Source organism: Podarcis tiliguerta (genome assembly GCF_965153285.1).
Source record: "Podarcis tiliguerta genome assembly, chromosome: 7".
Classification (NCBI taxonomy): Eukaryota; Metazoa; Chordata; class Lepidosauria; order Squamata; family Lacertidae; genus Podarcis; species Podarcis tiliguerta.
The window spans coordinates 44,166,090-44,189,913 of record NC_139540.1 but is presented as its reverse complement, the minus strand read 5'-3'; the positions used below and the strand labels follow the sequence as shown (position 1 = coordinate 44,189,913).

General features: G+C 40.2%; 2 protein-coding genes across 3 annotated transcripts in view; one reads left to right on the top strand and one right to left on the bottom strand.

The window, feature by feature from the left end:
* The window catches only part of NPC1 (NPC intracellular cholesterol transporter 1), a 46,715-nt gene extending 23,095 nt beyond the window's left edge, over positions 1 to 23,620 (bottom strand). For both annotated transcript variants that reach the window (XM_083451583.1, XM_083451582.1), the window contains exons 1-10: positions 20,330 to 23,620; positions 11,107 to 11,229; positions 10,501 to 10,607; positions 9,279 to 9,454; positions 8,175 to 8,342; positions 7,187 to 7,436; positions 4,304 to 4,380; positions 3,451 to 3,821; positions 1,831 to 2,057; positions 749 to 849 (exon numbers count right to left, since the gene is read on the bottom strand). In XM_083451583.1, the coding sequence (XP_083307709.1) occupies positions 749 to 849; positions 1,831 to 2,057; positions 3,451 to 3,821; positions 4,304 to 4,380; positions 7,187 to 7,436; positions 8,175 to 8,342; positions 9,279 to 9,454; positions 10,501 to 10,607; positions 11,107 to 11,229; positions 20,330 to 20,425 (1,696 nt within the window). In that variant the 5' untranslated portion in view covers positions 20,426 to 23,620. The remainder of the gene's footprint in view (positions 1 to 748; positions 850 to 1,830; positions 2,058 to 3,450; positions 3,822 to 4,303; positions 4,381 to 7,186; positions 7,437 to 8,174; positions 8,343 to 9,278; positions 9,455 to 10,500; positions 10,608 to 11,106; positions 11,230 to 20,329) is intronic.
* Positions 1 to 23,824, top strand: part of RIOK3 (RIO kinase 3) — a 910,199-nt gene that overhangs the window by 58,629 nt on the left and 827,746 nt on the right. The window lies entirely within an intron of this gene.

The window sequence follows — 23,824 nt, the reverse complement described above, 5'->3', positions numbered from 1 at the left end:
ACTAGAGTCCAACAACATATGGCAAGCAACATGTTGTCTACTCCTGTTATAAAGCGTCTTCCATATTCACTTCATGCTACTTCACTAAGTAAGACCCATTTTATTTACTAGCAGAAATAGTGTCACGAGTGCTAACCTAAGCTGATTTACACAGACGTAAATGCAACCAATCTCAATGAAACTTACCACCAGGCTTAGGGGGCCCAACTACTAGTCTCCGCCCCCCCCCAGTCCACACACCATTGTCCTCAGAAGGTACTCCATCATCTCTCCTCCCCAACCCATGCAAAGTGTTACAATTGCTTTTAGGTATGTATGCTTGAGTCTTCCTTGCTGAATAAAGTAAAAGAATACTAGCTCACACACTGGCTGTCAACCAGTGCACTGAAATTAAATAGTATTCACCAGAAAATTGGTTTTCCATCCAGACTAAATACTACACTACCTTACTAATTCCTGCTAAACAAGAAAATACAGTTTGTTGTGTGCAAGTCACTCTATTCCTCACCATGAATATTTTCCCACATGGCATGGAAACACCACATGGCAGTGGTAAGGTTTTGCCAGCAATTTGAGATGCAGTGTGTATTTCATAGCTGATAAAAGTGTAGGCTATAGGCTGGATACTAAGCTGGCTGTATTACCTTAACAGTCTTGAAAAGAGACCGAGAATCACAACAAATGGATGTGGAGGCTACACCTTCATTTCAGCAAGGCTTCCACACCTGTTTTGAGCCTTCACACCTACCATCATATCCTCCCATCACCAACCAAGGAAACACAGGGCCACCAAATGTTCCCAAACACGGATCGTGAAGCAAGGTTGTGTCATTCAAAGAGGCTGGAGCCCTGTGAAATTCATATACAGTTGTTGACAGTTATCCAAGTAGAACACTGCTTGTTACAATATTGCAGTAGATCATATTTTGAAGTGAAGGGCATTTACTTTGGAATGCCCTTCAAGTTCCCTTGACTCCATCTCATTTTCTCCCTTAACACCTCAATCATGTATATTCTCTACTTAAAGGTAAAGGTAAAGGGATCCTTAGGTCTTAGTCATGTGGCGCTCATCTCGCTTTACTGGCAGAGGGAGCTGGCGTACAGCTTCCACGTCATGTGGCCAGCATGACTAAGCCACTTCTGGCGAACCAGAGCAGCACACGGAAACACCATTTACCTTCCCGCCGGAGCGGTACCTATTTATCTACTTGCACTTTGACATGCTTTCAAACTGGGACCGAGCAACAGGAGCTCACCCCATTGCGGGGATTCGAACCGCCAACCTTCTGATCGGCAAGCCCTAGGCTCTGTGGTTTAGACCACCCTTACTTACTTACCTACTCTGAAGCAATTTCCAACAAAGTAAGTAATCCTATTTCCAATCATGTAAGTATAGCAATAAGGTGTGAGAACTTTACAAGTACAAAGATCAGCCCAATTCAGCCAATTGTTCAAGCCTTCATAAAGCAAATTTTATGAAACCAGGAATAGAAACTAGGGAGCAAGCTCAATCTCCACCCCAGGCACTGGCTTATATTAATCCAGAGTTCATCAGTTTGCAAGGAATTCTGTCCAGGCTCCAAAGCAGTGGTGGGGCTTGGTATCCTGATCCTAGACACAAAGCATGGTGTATGAATGACGCTTTCTCCAAACCAAGTCAACAGCTCCTTTTTAGTTTTACTTAAAATGTATTCTACAATCCCTGTATCAAGCAAACTATCCAAGAAGCATGTAGACCAAAGAAGGAAATGAAAGTCAGTCTGTCAAACAGATATTCAAAAGCAATTTTGACAAGCTACAAATATATATGTGAAATATCACTGTGCTTACCGGACACAGTACAAGAGGTGAGAGTGGTAGTCAGCGTAGACAAAAAATTCATCACCAATACTGTGATCTAGGACAGAATGACTGTTCTGGAAATAATTGAGTACACTTAAAATAGTACAGTTGTTGTTGGAGGGAGCAAGAGGAGCCAGGCAGATGTCCTTCAGCATTACGGTGTCATTTTTATAAGAAGCAGTTATGTTTTCAATAGCATTCTGCAAGTCTAGCACCTGAAAGCATGAGAAAGGAAGAACTTAAGTGTCATAGCAGCAGAACAGAACTTTTCTTATGTCCATGCATCAAACAACCTTAAGATATGGTGGATAAAGCCAGCCAACTGTGGCTCAAACTGTACAGTCTAAAGGAGATTAGATGACAAAAAACAGGTTTCACAGTACTGCTTAGAATGTATGGTTTTATTTTATTTTATTATGCATTTATGCTGTAAGCTACCCAGAGCAATGATTTACAGTGGAAGGGTAGGATATAAATACAGAAATCTCTATTATACATTAACATACAGCAACTGTTAATTCTACAATATGCCAGTTCAGACATAACTCAAGCCTGGAGTTCCCAAGAATAGCACCCTCAGACACCCACTAAGATAGGCTCTCTACCACTCCTAACTTTTTTTAAACTGTGGTTTTGGGGGCTTATTTTGGTTGGGTGGTTCCCAGTTTGCTTGGGTGGTTTCCAGTTTGGGGGGAATTGTCTTTTTGTGTTGTTTTTGGGTGGTGTAAAAGTTTTGCTTGTGGGGGAGCGGTACTAAGCATTGACAGTTCCTCTGTGAAATGGGTGCTTTGTGGTACACCCTCTGCAGTTTAGATTTTCAAATGTCCCCCTAGGCCTAATAGGATGGATGCTTGCTCTAAACCACAGTTTGTATTACAAGAACAAGCTGCAGTGAGCCTTGGGCTTGTAAACTCCCACCTCTCCCCCTGGCAAAGGCTGCAAGTTAGAATGTGAAAGCTTTTCTTTCTATTTCAGATTAACCACTACATGCAGTGTCATCCAAAAATTGGCAAACTGAGGTTAAGAGTAACTATGATTAGTTGAGAAACAAGCCAACTTCAAAACCAGAATTTATGAAGCTAGCTTGATTCAACTAACCATAGTAAAGAGTAATCATAGTTGAGCGTTCAGATGACAGATAAACTGTAGTTAATCGAAAGCAGATATGGAGACTTCCAATCCCCTTATTGAGGCATCATCGGAAAAGGAGTTAGGAGCATGCGAGTCTGGTGGGAGACTTAATTCATTTGGAGTGCTAAACCATGGTTACATCTACACCAGTGTCATTATGTGCCTCAAGGTTTTTTAGTGCAGTCATAGTCAAGTTGGACACAGCTACCTGGAACCACTAAGCCATAACTACAAATAGCAGTACCAGATTCAATTCTTGAATGGCACACAATTCTGATTGTACTATGCTGGCAGGCACCTATCCCTGAAATGGTAGGTTTCAAGGGCTTACACAGGGCTTAAGTATCTGAACAGAGGCTTCCCTAAAATTCTTGGTAATTGCCAATCAAAGGCACCCCCCCAACCCCTTTGTATTTCAGTTTTCCAACTTGCACCCTTTCATCCACTGAGCATGCAAAGGGCTGCCGTCTGTATTACCTGATGCAAGATATCTTTAGTTAGTGGAGGCCCGAAAGGAATATCTGCTCCTGATGGATATGGAGAATAGATTTCTGGCTTGGTGTTTGGAGCTTGGATAATAAGTTGTTCAGTACGGAAGAAAGGTCCAAAGTGAGTATCAAAATATTCCTTCTCTTTGCGAGCTTCACTGTTTGGGGATGACCAGAGGTCTATAGGATTTGTTGTTACTTTGACAAACATCAGGCCTGAGGAGCACATGGCAATAAAAGCCAGGGAAAAGAGCACAACAGGTCTTGGGTTTCGAACGCAGAAAGCCCCCCATGATGTGAATGTGACTCTTAACACGTTCTCAAACCTTTCACCCAGCCTTTCACACCAGGTAGCTTCTCCTGCAAGAACAAGAGCACATCCAGAGTAAATAAGATATCCATTTCCAACACGACCCACATACCTAACCAACAATTACTATTAATTAGGGCTTCCAGGTTTTTCTGTTTAATTTAGGAACAGGAACAAAATTGTAGAGAATGAAAAAGAGGACTATGACATTATTAAGCCCGACTCCATATAAAATAGGGCATAATTCAGCCACTGAATGCAGAAATCAGGAAGTACACCAGCATAATGCGTGTGGGAGTACCGTGAAGAAGAGTTGTGTGTAGTCTAGGATATTTATTTTAAAAACTAATAATTCATATTATTAAGTTCCTTTTTTATTACTGAAAGCAAGCGAGAGAGAGAGAAACGTGCAAGGAAAAAATTCAGGACACATTGTTTTACAACAAATCCAGCATGTAATTTAATATATTATAACCAACGTTCTTAAAGAGGAACACACACAAACGCTCTATCATTACTTTCTAGAACTTACCAGTATTCTGGCGTAAGTTAACAGAATAGGCAATGTTGCTGTCAATAGGTGTGTATTCAGAAACAAAGTGTCTCTTCCTGTAAAAGAGATGAGCATGAACAAGAGCACTCAGGATAGGATTCTCAGTTCTATTTTATTTAATAATGTGATTCAAGACACTCTAGGTTACAGTTTGCAAAGAAAATACAGAAACTGTTATTATAGAATTTTTATTCCTGTTATTAGAGAATTTTTGGAAGCTAGGTCTTCATTACATCAATTACAAGTACTTGCGCTGAGCTACTCTGTGGTGGCTAAAGTATTTGAATAGTGCCTGGGGAAAATCCAGCATCAATCACTAGCCATTTCTGTGGCAGGTAACTGCATTGCCATATTTGACATTAATTCCTCTTCTTCAACGTAGTGTCATTCTCTCTCTCACTGGATCATTGCAGAGTTACAGCAGTCTCTTTGCTTTAAGTTAGAGAATATTTATTCGGAAACCTCAAAATCATCATGTACTAGTAAATGTTCTAGTAAACAGGTGATCTACATGATTCATCAGAATCTACTGGCAAAGCTTTTCCTGGACTGTACCTTTCAAGGGAAAGTGTTATAGGTTAAACATTTTAATACTGCTGTCTGGAGTGGTAAAATCTCCTTCAGTAAGTATTTATTTATCAGGCACCTCATGCAATGAGCCTATTGACAATTAAAATAAAATAGCATATTGGGAGAAAGCGAGACTATACATTTCTCCCTGACACAAATGTTAGGGTTCTTGAGAGTATTCAAGTGATCCTTACCCAAAGTAGTAAAGTCAGGAAAAGGCATATTATTTAATTGTGTTGAATAAAATCTTACCTGAATGTACCACTTGTGGCTGCAGGTGAGGATCACTTGAATGCTCTTAACACCACTAGCATGTGCGTCAGGAAGAGATATTCAGTCTAGCCTTCTCCCCAACCTGCTATTTATCTTGCTACTCAATCACATAACAATCCCCACTATCTCTTCCCTAAAAAAGTTAGAATCCAGGAAAACGTTACCAGTTTATTCTGTTGAATACTACTTAATTCTGCCCTATACAGTGGTATCTCGGGTTTCGAATGTTTCTGTTGATGAACATTTCGGAACTCAAACACTGAAAACCTGGAAGTAAATGCTTCCGTTTTGGAATGCACCTTGGAACTCAAACGGCTTCTGTGGAGGTATCACTGTATTTTTCTCAATTTTCTCCGCCCTTTGAGCTTCGGTTTTCAAACAATTCGGAAGTCAAACGGTCTTCCGGAACGGATTACGTTCAAAAACCGAGGTTTCACTGTAACCGTCTTACACATATCTCCTAAGCTCTTCAGGTCTGTGTAGAATACAAGTTTACAAAGCCATCAACAGAGTGCAGGCACTAAGACATATACATTTTATGAACCTTACTACATTTGGCCATTTTCACATGTCACATTAAACCATGGTTTAATTGAAGCAATGGTTCAATGTGAATGAACAGTGCACTTTGCTACTCCCCTGCTCCCCTCTTCAGTGAGCCAAGCAAGAAACAAGCCTTATGATGAACAAGCCTTGGCTTATTACCATAGTTTGATGGGAAATAAGCTACAAGACATTGCTTCGCACATAATGGACAAAGTCAATCTCTGGTTTCTTTGTTGTCACTGATGCACTGAAGGAAAGAGCTAAGTGCATGTTTACTTTAAACCATAGTTTATTTTAATCTATGCCTTAAGATGACATGCAAACTAGGTCACAGAATCATCATCATTACGCATGCTGATATTAATCATCCCTTCTAACAATAGAATTATTATTGCCTTCTATTGTGCTACATCTTCCTGTTATTCTCCTTGATAAGCATCTTGTAAAATAAGCACACCAAGCTTTCTTTACTACCTTCTAGTTGGGAAGCACTACAATCACAATCACTTTGTTTTAGAGCACAATGTTTGGTTTCCACACATTTTAAGCAGTTATCTCCCTCACCAGCTAATGTATTATAGGTTCCTAGTGGCCTCATTTAAATTCTCAAAAACACTTCCTCTTTCTCAGCAAAACTGAACTACTGAATCAGAGTTTGCACAGACTAGATTGGCCAGAGGCTTCCGTGTGGTACAATTTCATACAGTTTCATTGTACCAAGCTACAATGGTGCAATTGTCAGGCACAGACAAGGGTTCTATGAGACCATTTGTAAACAAACAAAAATTAATTTGAGAGTTAAATACATTGTGGGGTTTTTTGATTTCCCCCTTCCCTGTCTCTTTAAAACTGAGCAATCAGGGATGGTGAATCCCATGACTATGAACAGCTCATAGGGCAGTTGTTTACTCTGACAGATTTTCTGCTGTCTCTGTAGTTTCAGAGATAAAAACAATGCAGCTGAAGATACACAGTGCAGCAGCCACACTGAGCTGCACCCAGGATTTATTTTAAGCCAACACCAGATGCAAAAGAAATCTCAAGGTAAGCCAGCTAAGTCTGACATATTATAAGCACTCTCCTCACCTTGCTATGCCACCAAGTCTGACAATATATACAGTACTCAGTGTAGGTGTAAAATGTATATACAGTTATGCTATACTTGTCCTAGATAGTTCCTTAAAGCACAGAGAATGCTAGTGGCTGTTCAGTTAACTGCACACTAAGCAAAAACAAAGCATTACTGCAGTATGGGGATGTTCTAAATGCTGTCTATGTGCAAGCTGTTCATTGTCACACAACATGGAATCACTCTCTACAGCAGATTGAACCGGGGGGTGGGGGGCTGCAGGATAAAAGAAAAAGTTAAAGTCCCACTGGATTCTACCCTTAGTAAACAGTGGGATTATTTAACAGTTTATGAACAACTCCAACACTTAATTTTCAATGCTGTTTAAAAAGGGAGCTATTTACCTGTAGCACCAAACTCCAAAAACTGCTGCAAAAAACACAAGCAAAAATCCTGTGTAGGAGATCCACATGATGACATACATGGCATCCAAACCAAGCAAAAGCCAAGGTACAGGAGGTGGAGGGGGTTGTGGTTTGGGACCACAGACAATAGAGCAATCCTGACAACTGCAAGGCCCAGTGACATCATCCATGGACTCATTACAGCCTTTGGTGGCATTGTTCATAGGAGTCATCCCATGGATAGAAACATCTAACAAGAGAAAAGTTAACACACTCAAAAAATACCCAAAGATACTAAAATTGTAGATATAATCTATGACAAATTAAAACCAACGTAAACAGATAATGGTTTCCGTTTGGCAACTTCAACTTTTAATGTTGCCAAACCATTAGAAAAAAATTGTGTTCACTAGTGTAAGCAAGTTTACCATTTGATCCAGGATTTAAAAAGCATTCAAAATTGCCACAAGTTAAAGATGTATTTATTGCATTTAACCCACCCCACCTTCTGCCCAAAGGAGCCCAGGGCAGCAAACAACAAGTGATAAAACATATTTCAAAGAATTGCAGTGCAGATGCACTCTGGAAAAGATATCAACTTAAAAGGCTGATTGGAAGAAGATGGTCTTCGGTAGATGCAGAAAAAGACAACAGTGACAGTTCCTATCTAATATTTCTTCTACACATGCTGACAGAAAAAAACATTGTGAGGAAGATAAGCCAAAGTGACCTCACAGCATCTCCTCCCTTTTAGAAGTATGTATCAGCACTCATTTAAACTGTGGTGCATGATTACAGCCTTACATTTTTATGTATATATGAAATTATATGCACATACACCTAAAGCTATAGCCTTATTTGCCCAGTAGTTAATCCTGCATTGCCTAGGGGGGTGGTCCAAATTCAGTATGTATTTGTGGCTCAAGTTCAAGACACTTGCTACTAATAGTCAATAAGGAAAAGTTTATTTAAAACATCTGTTTCCTACCTGAAAATATTGGAATCATGTTGAAAGGAGTCTGACCATTATCCTTGCTGAACATGAACTGAATCCAGTTGGTTGCATTGCATTCCCTAACATCTTTTCCACACAATAGTCCCAGCGCTTTAACATTGCTTGATGGTGCCTCCACATCTTTACATGCGTTATACATAGCTAGAAGTATCATTTCAATAAAGAAAAAGACAATGCTGATAATACAGTAATGATACAAATAAGAATTTACTAAGCTGGCTCAGCATCTGAAATAAAGCAATTCTGAATTTATAACAGAATAAATACTTGAAGACAAAAGGTTTTGACACAGTCCAAGATTAATCTAGGCTTCACAAATCTTCTCATTAGCTCACCAATGGATTCTCTGCATAGTTTTCCACTAATTGCAAAGCATGCAGGAGGGATCTCTTGTCCTTTGCACTAGCCTTTGCAGAAGACAAGAATGCCATTTCTGCCTCTGAAAAGGTGAGGGCAAGATAACTCAACCCCAGTGCTGTGAGAGGATCTGGGGCAAACAGCAGCAGCAGCAAAGGAATCCGCCTTCTGCTTGCTGTGGAAACTGAAATGTACAAGGAGGATGTGACAATTTGGTTGCAAAGGTAGCTGAGTGTGTTCAAGCCCAGCAGTTTCCTCAAACAGAAAAGGAGGAAACTGCTCTATTGCCTAGGAGACTACGGCACAGTCCTCTGATTTTATGAGCACCAGAAACCTTGTGGGAGCCCAGGAGGAGGGCATCAGCATGCATCAGTGGAAGTTTGCCAACAGAAATGGGCAGGGCAGGTGAGAAATACTACCCTGGTACTTTATGGGGCACCGGAGAACAAAAGAGTTGCCAGATTTAATATTCTTTGGGGAAAATGAACTGTAAGATTATAGTCTCCTGAATTAGCCTTGCAAATAGGATTAATGCTGGATCCCATTTTTCTAACTTCAATGGTACATATACACACAGCTATCTTTTCCATACTACTCAACTTCTGACTTGCAGATGAACCACACAGTTCATTTACACATGAGAATACAGGCAAATAACTGCTTTTATGAAATCTTCTAAGAACAAAAATAAATGATACACAACTATTTTGCCTCGCTTACCATTAGCAAATTTTTCTCCAACGTAATACTCCAGTTCAACGACATTGGTTTTGTTCTCTTTTGTAATTGGATCAATATATGAAGTTGTATTTGTTACATTGAGAAATTCAGACTGATGAGGACTGCAGGTTAGTTCGCAGAACAGGTTTACAAAATTATAAAAACATGATGGGCACCTGAAGAGAGAGTAATTATTAAACATTCATTCCTTTATCCAGTATGTGCACACAAAATGCAGGAATTTTCAGAATGTAGCATTTGTCTTCAAGCACAACAAACAGTTATTATGGTCCAGATATCAAAGCTTAAATTAATAATGCACTCCTAAAATGTGTAGTTCTAAGAATGATCAGCAAGGGCTACAGCAATATTGAGTACAGAAAAGTTCACAGCATTTCATCTGGAGGAAAGAAATGAAACTACGTAAGCAGCACAGCAGTGAAATCAAATGAGACGTACAGTCCAATCTGACGCATGCATGTTCAGAGGTCAGTTCTACTATAGGAATACTCCCATATAAGAATGTGTAGGCTTGCAGCCCAAGATTCAGAAGCCACCATTTACAGTGCTACCTCGGGTTACGTTAACTTTGGATAACGTAATTTCGAGTTACAAAAGCAGCAAACCCGGAAGTGTATACTTCCGGGTTTTGTCACGTGCGCATGCGTAGAGAAGCGCTCTATTGTGCTGCGTGTGTGCGCAGAAGCGGCGCCTCTGGATACGGACTTTTCGGGGTAAGTACGGATCCCCAGGATGAATTAAGTTTGTATCCAGAGGATCCACTATATTTAAATTTTAGTATTATTGCCCCAATAAAAGCTGAATAAAATATGAACTATAAACAAATATGAGGAAAGCATCACAGAGACTCTTCAGATAGTTCTCTTTTATTGGAAAGAGGTCTGGAGATATTATTAAGCAGAATAAAAATCATTAAAATGCTTAATATTTATATACATTTATTTGACCAACCTTTCTAGAAAGTTGTCTACTAAAATGCATCTCTCTGGTAGCATTCCACCATCAGAGAATGAGCAGAACAACTTCTGGAGCACTTGTTGGGTGAAGACAGACATTGTAATAAAGGCATTTGTAGATATTTATTTTCCCATTATATTTCCTAGACAAGTAAATGTCGACCATATTTTCTCTAGTTTATTGAGAAGCAGGAGCAGGGGAGCAAATACCACAAGCAACAACCAGACAAGTGGCTCCCACATACCTGGAAAGAAACTGCAGCGGGAGCTCCAAGTTGTTTTTCAAAGCCTGAAGTTGTTGTACATCACAACAAAGGCTAACATTCTCATAGAATAAACCAGGGCAGAGTTCCTTAAGAGAAAATCAAATACACATACATATATATAAATAAATATTTAAAATTCAAGTATTATAAAGTAGCCTATGATTTTTTTCTTCTACTGCAAGGGTTACACACTCAACTTTAGACAATTGTCCTGGAAAACATCTGTTCTCAACAGCTTACTTACTAACAGGCTTAGAATCACTGTAATAGTGAAATTAGTAATTACTATTTCATACTTCCTTAGTATAACATTGCAGAAGAAGAGACTGGTAGATTTGATATGATCGTAATCCTTATAGAGTAGACATTCAAGTCAAGAAATGCATATACCAACTACAGAGGCTAAGTGGAATGAACAAAACATAGTCCATAATTCAGTTACCATGTTGCCTTACTCATATCAATATTAGCATTTGATTTCCTTATGCTACAACTGAGTTTAGGAAAAAATATGCTTAGTTCTTCTTTCCCATCCCCACTAAAGTTCTTATTTTCCAGTAAAATGATAATTCACTAGAAACTTACCTGTACCAAATCATAGCCATCTTTCGGCAGTGGCAACGGTGGACCCTTATATTCACAATTGTACCTTTTATCTCCAAAAGCAACTTCACACTCGCCATACCAGATACACGAGTCTGAAAATACCTACAGAGGAAGAATAATGAATGTTAACTGTGTTGACACAGTTGACACAGTTTCACACTTGCAAGACGCATGTTAAAAGTGTCCCAACAGAGGCTGCTTATGAGAATACCATTTTAAATATACCCACAAACTACAGGCATTTCAGTTTATCAACAGGCTGGGCTTTCCCAGATCCCAACACAATGCTTTTCAAGTGACATCACCTCAGAACAACCTTCAACTTGATGGAGATTTCTCATACAGTAACACAGGCTCAAAGCCCTGTGCAGAACTAGTGGTCCCATTTTGTGGATCTTGGTCAATTTTTGCACACACAAATTCCCTAAGAACCGTTGTAATCACTAAGAGCATTTAGTTGGCTACTGTGCAATGTAGGACTAGGTGAACCTTTGATCTGATCTTACAGTCAAATGTCAGATGTCAAATATTCAACAAATATGCATAAATGGTAAGGAGTCATTATCAGTTTCAGAGAAAGGTACTTAGGATGCAAATCGCTTTTAAATCAGGTTGAAAATAAAGGCACATCTAGTCCAGCATCCTGTTCTCACAGTGGCCAACCAGATGCCTATGAGGTCAGAAAGCAGGACCTGAGCCCAAGTCTACTCTCCCCACATCCTGCAGCTACCATTCTGAGGCATATTGCCTCTGAAGGTGAAGGTAGAACATATCCATAATGGTCGGCAGTCATTGATCTCCTTATTCTCCATGAATTTGTCCAATCCTCTTTTAAATGTTGGCAGCCTTCACTTCTAATGAAATAAATTATATGAAATAAATACAGTTATTTGATAGCAAACACTAGAAAAAGAGAGGGCTAAGAAACCGTTTTCTAACATTTATATGGTTTACATAGGATACTCTGGGACAAGAGCACAGAGCTACATGGGAGGAAGGCTTTCAGAATTGTGTTTGGTTACACAAAAGCATTCGGGCCAAAAATACTCCTTGGTTTCTGCAGTCCCAGAGACCATATACAGACCTCCACACTTCCCTTCCCAGGCCACCCCCCTCACTGGCTCTGCTTCACACCCAGTGTTTTCCTCCTAGCTGGAATGTGCCCTTGGACTGATAACACCTCTTGCTTTAAAGTGTGTGTAAATGTATATAAAGTAGCATAGTGTACATAGTTTTACATTTGGTGCTCTGTCCACTTTTGTTCTGGCTCAGAAAGAAATGTGGTCTTTGGGCTGAAAAAAGGCTCCTCATTAGTAGACTAAAGGACTCAAACCAAGTAAACCTTTACGAAGCAAGCTCAGTCAGCAACTTCTCTGAACTGGTAATTAATGATAAAAGTGTCATCATTCCTGTTTTCCCTCATCAACTTGCAAATGGATTCCCTTTTTTAAAATATCAGTTTTATGAGAACGATGTGTACATACAGGCTGTATTAAATTCTGTGCTGAAAGGTATACGGAAAAATCACTAAACTTGCATGAGACAGGCAGGGACAGAAAGATCTGCAAGGCAAAGACTTCTGATGTCTCACATGCATCATGTGACAGTCTAGTGACAACACTTTATCCACAGGGCTGAAAGGAAATGTGCTGTCATCGGCATCTTTCTCCTATCTCATCAAGAGACTGGTGTTCTCTTCTATGCGACTCGAAACAACAGCTAGAATGACTAGCAACACTGTATAAAGTTTAGAGGGCTTATAAAGTACCAAGTCCCTGACTGAAATATTATCAGGCATTGGGAACCTTATTCAAGCCACTTTTCCTTCAGCTTCAGCTCCTTTCCACCCCCCAATCTGCAATAGAAGAATATTAATGCTGTTCTTCTTTACAGGATTTTTGCCGAATATTGGAAGTACTTGTTCCTGAAATGCTATGTTAGTACTAAAAATTGTTAGCAGACTTTGCTATTAGTTATCTTCAGTGCTTTCTTTCTGGGGAGACACAGGGGTGTGCAGACCCCTAAACAATTTGTGAATCTAAGTTTGGCCTCATTGAGGGGCAGTATTTCGATATGAGTAGGAAAATGAGAGTACCCCTAAACTTTGTTTTTTTAAAGAAAAAAGCACTGGTTATCTTACTGATGCAATACATATAACAGGGGTGCTTATAATAGTTATTTTCAATCAATTTTCTATTTTCTGTTTGAATTTGCATTTGCAGGGTTTCATGCATTGTATCTTGAAGAGTAATACTTTTAGTAATCTTAATACAGAAAAGCTTAACTGAGTTTTTTGTCATTAATACTTTGAAACTTATAAATTTCGGGAAGCTTTTTTCATCTATAGAGGGATCTACACATACGAGGTTAAAGATTAGATTCCACACTTGTTTTTGGAAAGACTTCCAACAGTTTTGTTGTATGTAATGTACTTGGCTTACAAGGACAGATTGCCAGATTTCTGTTTAGCCTTGACTTTGTTCCCTTACAAAAATGAACTTTTGGAACTACATTTTGTAGAATTATGTCTGTTCTCTATTGCTTACGATTATGCATCAATAGGGATATGCACAGCATATTTTATGTATTTATTATAATTATTTATAAACCTTACTTAGTTATAAAATGGAACAAGACACTGTACAATATAAAAATGGAATACTACAGTCGTAACAGTAGAAACATCAATGGAAACTGCATCCAGGGCAGCTTTTTCAGTAGTGGCTGCACTGTCACTTCTGTTAAGAGAGAAGCACCACTCCCTTACACATGCCCTGAATCTACTTTGGCATATGGTTCGTTGTTGCAGAACTAGCCTTAAGTGAGTGTAGCTGCCCAAGTCTGAGGCATGGATCAGCTGGTTGCTAGGAAAAGTTTTGACTTAGCAGCATGGAAAGCTCAGGTTCTGCTCCTCATGTCAGAGCTGCAGCTCTTCAAACCAACTGGCCAGGTGTGGAAAGAGGAAGACAATTCTTTTTTGGCTGTTGATGTCAACGCACTCAAGCTTATATATTCAAACCATCTTGTAATCTTCAATACTACAATTCTTAAAAGGAGAATATGGCTTTTCTGTGTTCCCTAAATTCAGCATATTATCTTCTGATTAGCACCTCTCCCATTCAGGCCAGATAAGTGGGTCAGGATAAGATGGTGAACAGACTTGCAGGTGTTGGTTATATAATTAGACAAATGCCATTACAAAGGTCATGTCACTTAGGAAGCATTCAAATCAGCCTTTTCTCATTGGTGATTTAAATTGATTTGAATCCTACCCATTTATTACTACAGTGGTACCTCGGAACAGAAATCACGCACCAGCAGCAGCGGGAAGCCCCAGTAGCTAAAGTGATACCTCAGGTTAAGAACAGTTTCAGGTTAAGAATGGACCTCTGAAACTAATTAAGTTCTTAACCCGAGGTACCACTGTATACTGAAGGCATCTGATGCTTATAGGCATATAACAATTCATTATAATTAAATTATATCTTTAAAAACCCTCAAAGCACATAAAATTGTATCTGTCATCTCTTCCCTCCTCAAACTGAACATGTATAAGAAACAATTACACAAAAGTCTCTCATGTATACCAGAAAAACACCAGCTTCTTTTTATAAATCATTTGCCTTTTTGACAAGAACTGAGGCACTATTGTTTAGGACTACAATGTTTCTCTTTGCAAGTATTCTTGGAAACGTTTCAGCTACTGCAGACTTGAATTAATGATAAAATCAAAAACATTATTCTCTCATATTTGTTGCTGTGATTTAACTATCACCCTATGAAACACTGAGATTTATCTAAACCCATTTGAACCATATGCAAAAATGCCTACACTCAATTTTGGAGCATTACATCTATGGATACTACCTGCTTTCATTATTAGTAATACCAAGATGCATGAATGAAAACTATGTGAGATTTTTTCCTTAAGTTCCATTCACATAATTCTACTTTTAAGTGGTTTATATTAAGAGAAACTGCCACAAATTACTGTGCAAATCTGTTAGATTGGGGACACATAAAATTCCTAGGGAGGCTACCAATGTGAAACCTTTTTAGTTCTCAGTTGCAGCTTTCCTTCTTGACCTGAAGCACCACTTTAGCTAATGGGGCCTCCCGCTGCCGCTGCGCCACCGGAGCACGATTTCTGTTCTCATCCTAAAGCAAAGTTCTTAACCTGAAGCATTATTTCTGGGTTAGCGGAGTCTGTAACCTGAAGCGTATGTAACCTGAAGCATATGTAACATGAGGTACCACTGTATTTTTATATATTTTGTGTGTGTGTGTGTGTGTGTGCGCGCGCGCGCTCACCCACCCCGATATATACTATCCTACACAAAATACAACATATATTAGCTTTATTTTCCAAGTATTTTGCAACTTTGAGTGAACATGGAAAGGCTTTAACACAACATATTAAACTAAAAAGGTTTGTTTATTTGATTAAGTTTTGGAGGAGGCTAGGGCTACAATTCTATTGAAACAGAAAAATAAACTAATAAATATCATTAATAAGTTATCTCAGACCATTCAGAAGTGCAACAATTCAAATGTAACATCTGATGACTATTAAGTGGTTAATTTATTGAGTGAAATAAGGTAAGACGGATTGCCAACTTTTCCTCCTAACCAGGCTCCTCTTTAATGAGATTGCCACTGTGAATATTCCACAACCCCATGCTTCTATTTTTATAAATTTCCTGAAATTTCTTCCTCACCACCATCTCCTTTCACACTTAACTTCTAACCTCTTGGCTTACCTGAATTATAAATTCTTTCATTCTCATTCCACCCAACATTCCACTTAAAATTTTCTCACAATAGGTTTGTATTGAGCATATGAAGTCAAACGCCTTAGGAAATACCATTGACTAACATAGTTTTGAAAAGGTCTTTTTGTGACCAAACTACAAACATATTGCACAACTCACAGCACATACTAGACATTCCTCTTAACCTAACACAACAAACCATTTCCCAAAATACAAAATATAAATGAAGATCCCCCCCCCCAAAAAAAAACACCATAACAAAATCTATAGCATAAAAGCACCATCAGCACACCAATGTCTCATACAATTTTTTTAAAAAAAATCATTCAAAATAAACCATTTCTCATCCTGTCTACCCAAAATTCAGCATGGACCATCATCTTTTACACTGCCAAGTTTCCAACCAGTCTATTGAAGCTTTTCCTAACTACAAACCATAGAATGTACTCTCCTATTGTGATCCTATAATATTCAAACACACCAAACAGCTACTTCAGACATCACATCATATCATGGTTTTGGCTAACCTGAATTTAGAATCCAAATCATAATTAAAGTTTCCATGAAATCGAACACCTAGTGTTGGTTCTCCCTCATTGCACAGTAGCACCCAAAGACCAAGAGATGGTTGTTGTTCTGTAATTTATCCATGCAGACATCATACCATACCCTAGTTAAGATTCCTTAAATAGGATTTCACACGATGTGTTCAGTGAACTAGGCTCTTAATACCAGCTTAATGCCTAAGTTTAAATTTTGAATTTATGCAAAACCATCCAATTTTTACCAAAAGAAGATGGCTCATAAAATGGAATTTACCTACACAGAGGTTACCTAAATTAAAATGTCACACATTTTGGTGCTCACACAGCACTGCACAGTGCCACTGCAGGAACTCTCAAAGGTTAAAACACCCTTTCAGCTCACATATTTCAATACTGTAGTCCTCTAATTTTAGGATACACAGAGACACAGCAGCTTCCCACACATCTACTTGACAGCATTCCTTTCCTAAATCATAATCAGATACCAGTCCCACCTCCCAACAGTAGTGCAATATTATACCAACTTAAAGCATACATTAAACTTACTCCCACTAAACTCGACAGAAGCTCCACTCCCTCCTCACTCTGCACACCACCCAGCTAAAGAGAGAACTATGTATGCTTTCTTGAGCAACTTGAAGGAAAGGTGGGATATAAATGTAATAAATACATAAATAAGGCGGTAGAATTGACTACACCACTACACCAGAATGCTGTTCAAAGCTACCATTTTGCAATGTTTTTCTATGTGAACGCTCCCAGCTAGTAGAAAAGTAGCACACCAGGAATAAAAGTTATATCTTAATACTTGCAGGGAGCTTCTTTTAAGGCAGAGGAACATTCCAAATGATCTCCATCTGCAACTTGAAGCGGTGCACTCTTTTACTTCATTTTGCAGAAAGGGGCCCTGTTGATCACTAAGCTCCCAACCCATTTAAGCACCTAGTATGAACAAGAAAAGCTGTGCTCAATACAGGTACCACTATTTCTAAACACTGTGTACTCCACACATTTATAATGGCGGCCACTATGGAGAAATTATCTTAACACCCTAGAATGAAGCATACCCTGTGGATATGAGCTTAGTCTCTAATGTATAATATTTTCCAAGCAGTCTGTTTTGATGCCATGTGGGTGACTACATACAAGACTTAACATCTGTAGTGTATTTTTCATGGAAGACAAACACTTTGTGCTTGGTAATTGTTTTTAAATTATTCAATAAAGTTTTGGGGGGGAAGGATAATGGTGGACAAATATGCATATCTTAATTCTTTCTTATAAGATGAAGGACACATGGCAAAGAACAGTGCATGTACTGTCTCAATGACATAATGTGCCCCAGTAGCAGTAGGTAAATCTCACATCTCTCACACACAACTCCAAAGGAACACTAAGGCATGTGAACAGTTTGTTGAAACTGCTTATATCCATTATGATCTCTATGGGTAACCGCAAGCCAGTTCCACTTCCTCTTTCCATGCAGGCCACAAGCAAAGCCTACAGCAGCAACGATGAATAGGAAACCAGCTGTTATTCTGTAGAGTTGCCACTTTTCTACCTCTGGTTTCCTGTGCCTCTTAGATATGACAGATAGGAATACAGTGGTACCTCGGGTTAAGTACTTAATTTGTTCCAGAGGTCCGTTCGTAACCTGAAACTGTTCTTAACCTGAAGCACCACTTTAACTAATGGGGCCTCCCACTGCTGCCGCGCCACTGGAGCACGATTTCTGTTCTCATCCTGAAGCAAAGTTCTTAACCCGCGGTACTATTTCTGGGTTAGCGGAGTCTGTAAATGAAGCACATGTAACCTGAAGCGTATGTAACCAGAGGTACCACTGTACAACAATGGTAGAAATAACCAGCATGCAGATACAGTAATATGGAAGTTGCATCTATTACTCCAATGTCTGCCATTCAGAATTCAATGACACATATGCTCAACCATGTCTACGCTCTTGATGGTTAGTGTCCTACCCAAGAAGCAAAAGAAAATATGTTAGGCACAACAAAGGTTTATCATTTCACTTGGAATAAGCATCATAAAGTACAGAAAATACAGGTTATCTGTGCTATATTCATCAGGTATCCAAGAGAAGAGCAACAAAGAGCTGTGACTGCTCTTAGCACAACTCTTGCGAAACAAGTCCACTGAGTACTTCTGCATTCATTGTGTCAATGCAGATCATATCCAAACAATGTATCACTGCCAGGTGTGTTAAATGTGAGCCTCTCAGACTTTCAATTTTAAATAATAAGACCTAGATTCCTTGGGGAGTGGAAATGAGAATGAGATTCTTAGGACTCAACAACCACTGAGGAGTCCAGTCAGCCAAAACTATGGGTTATGGATGTCTAACTTCACTTTACTGCTTTGCATCTATTTGGCGGCACACAGCTTGCTTTTAAATTTGTAGCATCAACAAAAGTTTTGAATGCAAGATAGAAGTATTTAATACATTTATGAATAACAGCAGGTTTACAAATAAGTACTGGAACTGTATGAAGCCTTTTATTACAATATTATGAATGTCACCTAGTTGCTTGAAGTTGTCTGGCAAATTACCTGACCCAGGTGACTTCTCAGTCTTGCTTGCACAATAACGCTACTACAGTATTCAGACAATTAGTCATTTATGCTGCTTTCACCCAGCCATTTTTTCAACTACAAAATGTTTTATCACTATTTTCATGACAAAACAGACTTCTCGTCACTGAATGTTTTTTTTACAGCTGGATTTTTCTATTTTACCATGGTGGACCCTGAAGTCTCAAATTTCTTTGACGCCCAGTGCTATACCAAAATTTAGTGCCCTTCCACCTCTCCTGCTCCATTCTAGTTGCCACGCCCCTGATGGCTCCCCTGAGGCTCTGCACTCAATGTGGTCCCCTAAAACTACCTGTGGGTTTGTCAACATTCTTACAGCAGAATAGGCTCACTCCAGTCTCCCTCCTTTGCTCCACTATATGCTTGGAACTGCCTCCCAGAATGCCTATGTGATGCCACCACTTACCTTGCATCAAAGTTTAGATTGCAAGCTCTCAGGACCAAAGCCTGCCCTCTTTTACAACGTGAAGTGCCATACATACCACTGGTGCAAGATAAATAAGACCTGAAACGAACTGTAGGCTGCAATCCACAAGGGCCTGCAATCTACAATACACCAATTTGCTCTCTGCAACAGGCTCAAGCACTTCCCAAGGAAGGATGGAAATTGCCTTACACTGGGGGGAGGGGGGGAGGTAATCTGTACTCCTCAAGATGTCCTTGCCCACCCCCCTCGCAGCTCCAGCCGGCATAGATCAGGAGAGTTTATGGGCTGGCAATGTTTGAAGGCTGCAAGTTCCCCGCCCTTGACCCGGCTCTGAAGATGTACGCTTCCTTTTACAATTAAAGCGCTTGACATAGAGACAGCAACGACTGACTGCCCGTCCTAATTTAAAGTTCTCGTGACCTACCGCATCCCTTTGCTCCTCCATGCCAGCGAAGCAGAACAGATACCTGGGCCAGCTGCTGTTAAAGCAGAAGTCTTACCCAGACGGATCTGGAAGCAAGTCCCACAAAACTCAACAGGAGTTACTTTCGAGTAAAACAGCGTTTTGCCCAGAATTGCACCCCAAAGAGTCTCTCCCTACCCACCTCCACCCCGGGGTATATTTCCTTACTAGTGCTGCTAAGGTCAGAACCCACCAAACCCCCCAAGAATTCACCTCGAACCCCCCCCCCAAAAAAAAAACCCTTTTCTCATTACACAGTCAGGGACCTTTAGATAAGTATGTGAGGGATCTTCCCCTACCCCAAAATGTACCCCCCCACCCCACACACACCCAGCCCCACGCCAGCTTTATACTCCTCCTCCCTGAAGGCACCCTCTCCACTCACCCGGCCGGGCAGAAGCGCCAGCAAGAAGACGGCGACCCTGAGGCCGCACAGCCCGCAGCAGCCGCCTTGGCCGCCTGGCCCAGCGCGGCTCCCCATTCCCCGAGGAGCCTCCCGCTCGATTAACTGTGGGGCTCCGGCAACCTGCGAAGTCGCTGGACGGCCAACGTAGTCAAGGCGGGAACTGCGACTGAGGCGCTTCAGAGACGGAAGGCTCGGCGGTTCCGCCCCTTCCTCCGTCCCTTCTCCTCGTTCTCCTCCTCCTCCGCGAGGGGCGGCGCTGAGATCTGAGGCGATGTCGGAAAGCCGCTTCGCCGGCAGCCAACCGAAGAGGTTGGCGTCGCCTCAGCTCCGCCTTAGGCCCAGCCCAAGTTGGTCGCCTTTTCCTGTGAGGCGGAGCTCCGGCCCCGTCACGCCACCTGCGCGCCCGCCCAAGAAACGCGCCCGGCTGCCCCAGGAGTAACCGGTTTCTCTGGTGCCGCTGGCACAAGTTTGTTGCCGTCCCTGAACGGGTTAGGCCGGAATCCAAGCTATGTACGCTTTACTTGGGAGTAAGGCTCGGTAGGGCCTGCTTCTGCGCTGACGCGCCCAGCGGGAACTCCTGTTTCGCCTTTTGGAGTTTTAACTCCCACACGTTTACTCCGAAGAAAATCCTGCTGTAATCTGTAGGCTTTCCCTCCTGGCAAGCGTCCTTGGGGATTGCGCCATGAAAGCTCATAAATGTGTTGGGCGTCCGTCCAGGCATATGTTTGTAGCTCCAGTTTTTCTTCGATTTGCTCCAAAGTTGATTTTATGGCCCTCTCCGTTTCAGGTCCCTATTCCCAACCAGCAGCCTCCAAACAGAAAGTGAGAGGTGCAAGATCTTGCCCTCACTGGACAGGCAAGGAAGCATTTCAAAAGCCATTTTGCACATGTTCAGTGAGACTCTTTGAAAGTCCTTTCCTTCGAAGAACTCTGCACGTGCTCAGAGGCACTAAGCCTAAACATTGCTAACATTTTTCTTAACAAAAAGGTGCTATGCTTTAATAGATCTCACATATCTTATTAATGCTTAATTTTTTTTAATGTCTCTTTTTTTAGCTGTAAGCCACCTTGAGACCGTCAGGGAAAAAGGTGGGATATAAATAAACATAATATTAATTGGTATCTGAAGAAGTGTGCATGCACACAAAAGCTTATTCCAGAACAAACTTAGTTGGTTTATAAGGTGCTACTGGACAATTATTTTTATTTTTTCATTTTTTTTGACACTGTCAGACCAACACAGCTACCTTTCTGAATATGAATTATAACTCCTCTAATAAATGTTGCCAAATGTCCTTTTAAAAAGTAGTAGGGGGGCTGAACTGGGATCTAAGTTTCACATACAATGGCAGCCCAATTCAGACCTAGAACATTGAAAACAACCAAACTTTTGTTTTATTCTGAGACTTCTATGCTATTAGTTGCTTTTGTTCATGGCTGCTAATCGTGTGGTGTGCTTGAGGGACCAACACTGCAATGAGTCAAACTATCTCATTTTTATAACAAGTCTGTGAACAATGGGTGTGTTTGTCATAAAGCTGTGCTTCATTTAAAATGCGTCATTTCTTGAGGAGCCTAGATTTATTTCTTCCCAATGTGTTTACGTGTCTGCCCCATACCGTGTATCTTTGTGGGTGAGGCTCCCACTGAACATAAAGGTAATTGGATCAATGACTGTGGATCTCCTCATTCACATTTTTCAGCATCTCTTGATAAGGAAGCGATAAGACAGTGGCTGCCAATGCACGTCTTTAAATCTGTCATGCAACTCACCAAGCATCCTCCCAGGTAAATGTGCATAGAACTGTGGCTCCAAGTGCACATTCCTCTTCATAAAAGTACTTCAGTTACGGTAATTACCGTAATCCCATTGTGCTATATCAGGTTTTATCAGCCATTGTGATAGTATGGATTTTACTGGAGTTGCAGCATGGATAAATTCAGCCCAATATGTTGTTGCTGTGGGTGTAAAATGTCTGTGTGTACTGCTGACATGAAGTGGCCTGACAAGTGTTGTAATTGTTAGAACTGGGTGACCAAAGCTTCTAATCTATAAACTTGTTTGTAATCTGACTCAGGAGTGGAGGAATGAGTAACCAGGAAAGAATATCTCTGTCAATCAGCGGTTCCTATGGGAACTAAAATGTTTTGCAACCTCCCTTAGAGCCAGCTGGTGGTGAAAATACGAATTGCTGAAAAGGTAGATGAGGGTCGATTGTGATTTTGTTTTTGTTTTAGGGCAACAAAAAACTACATTAACAAGGAACCAAAATCATCCATTTTAAGATATTCTACACAGAATAGAATGCAGCCCGCAGTGATCCAAATGAAACTACTGTCAGTTATGCTGCACAGGAGACTTCATTGGGAACCAGACCACGAGTCAGTCAGCTATGACTAATTTTCATGTTTAGATGACTTGCAGGATGGCTGGATGATAAACCACAGCCAGTTACGCCCTTTTTCTTTTCTTTTTTAGAAAAGCCCATTCAGCAGCTTCCTTTGGCCCAGTTTCTTTCATGATTTGTAAATCACTCTCTTTTGTGATTCATAAGCAAGTTTTCATTTTTTAAATTACCAAATGTACACAACAGAAGCATAATATAGCATTTAAACTACAGTTTAATAATATTATTAATGCAGTTTAAGAAATATTAACACAGTAACATTAAAATAGGAGAATACAGCTCCCAAACGTACTTAAAAGACCAAAGAGTGGGATGCTTACTCTAGGGAATTCCCACTTGGGTGAATTATTTGTAAGTGGAACAGATGTGTTTTCAAGTACTGTATATGTACCAGTTTACTACATGAAACCACTAGCTGAGATGCTTACTTGCAGGTAGATCAGCTTGAAGGTAGGTATGTTGGGATACTGCAGCAAAAACAGTTGGGGCACTTCGCTCTTAGCTTGGTGTTTAAAGTGCAAATTAGGGCACTTCTGCAAGCCACACAAGTATTCAAAGGGAAGAGAGTGACTCAGGCTACTGACTAGGGGGTGTGTGTGGTGTTTCCCCATTAATGGTTCCCCATTTGTAGAATGAGCTGCATTTATTTCCCTCATTATCATCTTCCAGGAGGCATTAAAAAACTTTCCCGTTTACCAGGCCTTTGATGGCTGAAATATACTGTTCCTGGCAACTTTGAAATTTGTTAGCTGTGAGAATATATGATTGTTTTTAGATTTTTAAATTTGTATTATTTTATGATTAGTGTTTTTACCACCCTGATCTCCTTTGTGAGGAGATTTAAGTTTAATAAATAATAATAAAACATGCTGTATTGTGTTTTTAATATTCAGTTGGAAGCCACCCAGAGTGGCTGGGGAAACCCATCCAGATGGGTGGGGTATAAATAATAAATTATTATTATTATTATTATTATTAATCATCCACCCAGATATTTCAAGGAAGATTGCAGGATACTTTTCAAGATACTGACATTCTCATAATGGAAATCCAGAAGTGAATGAAT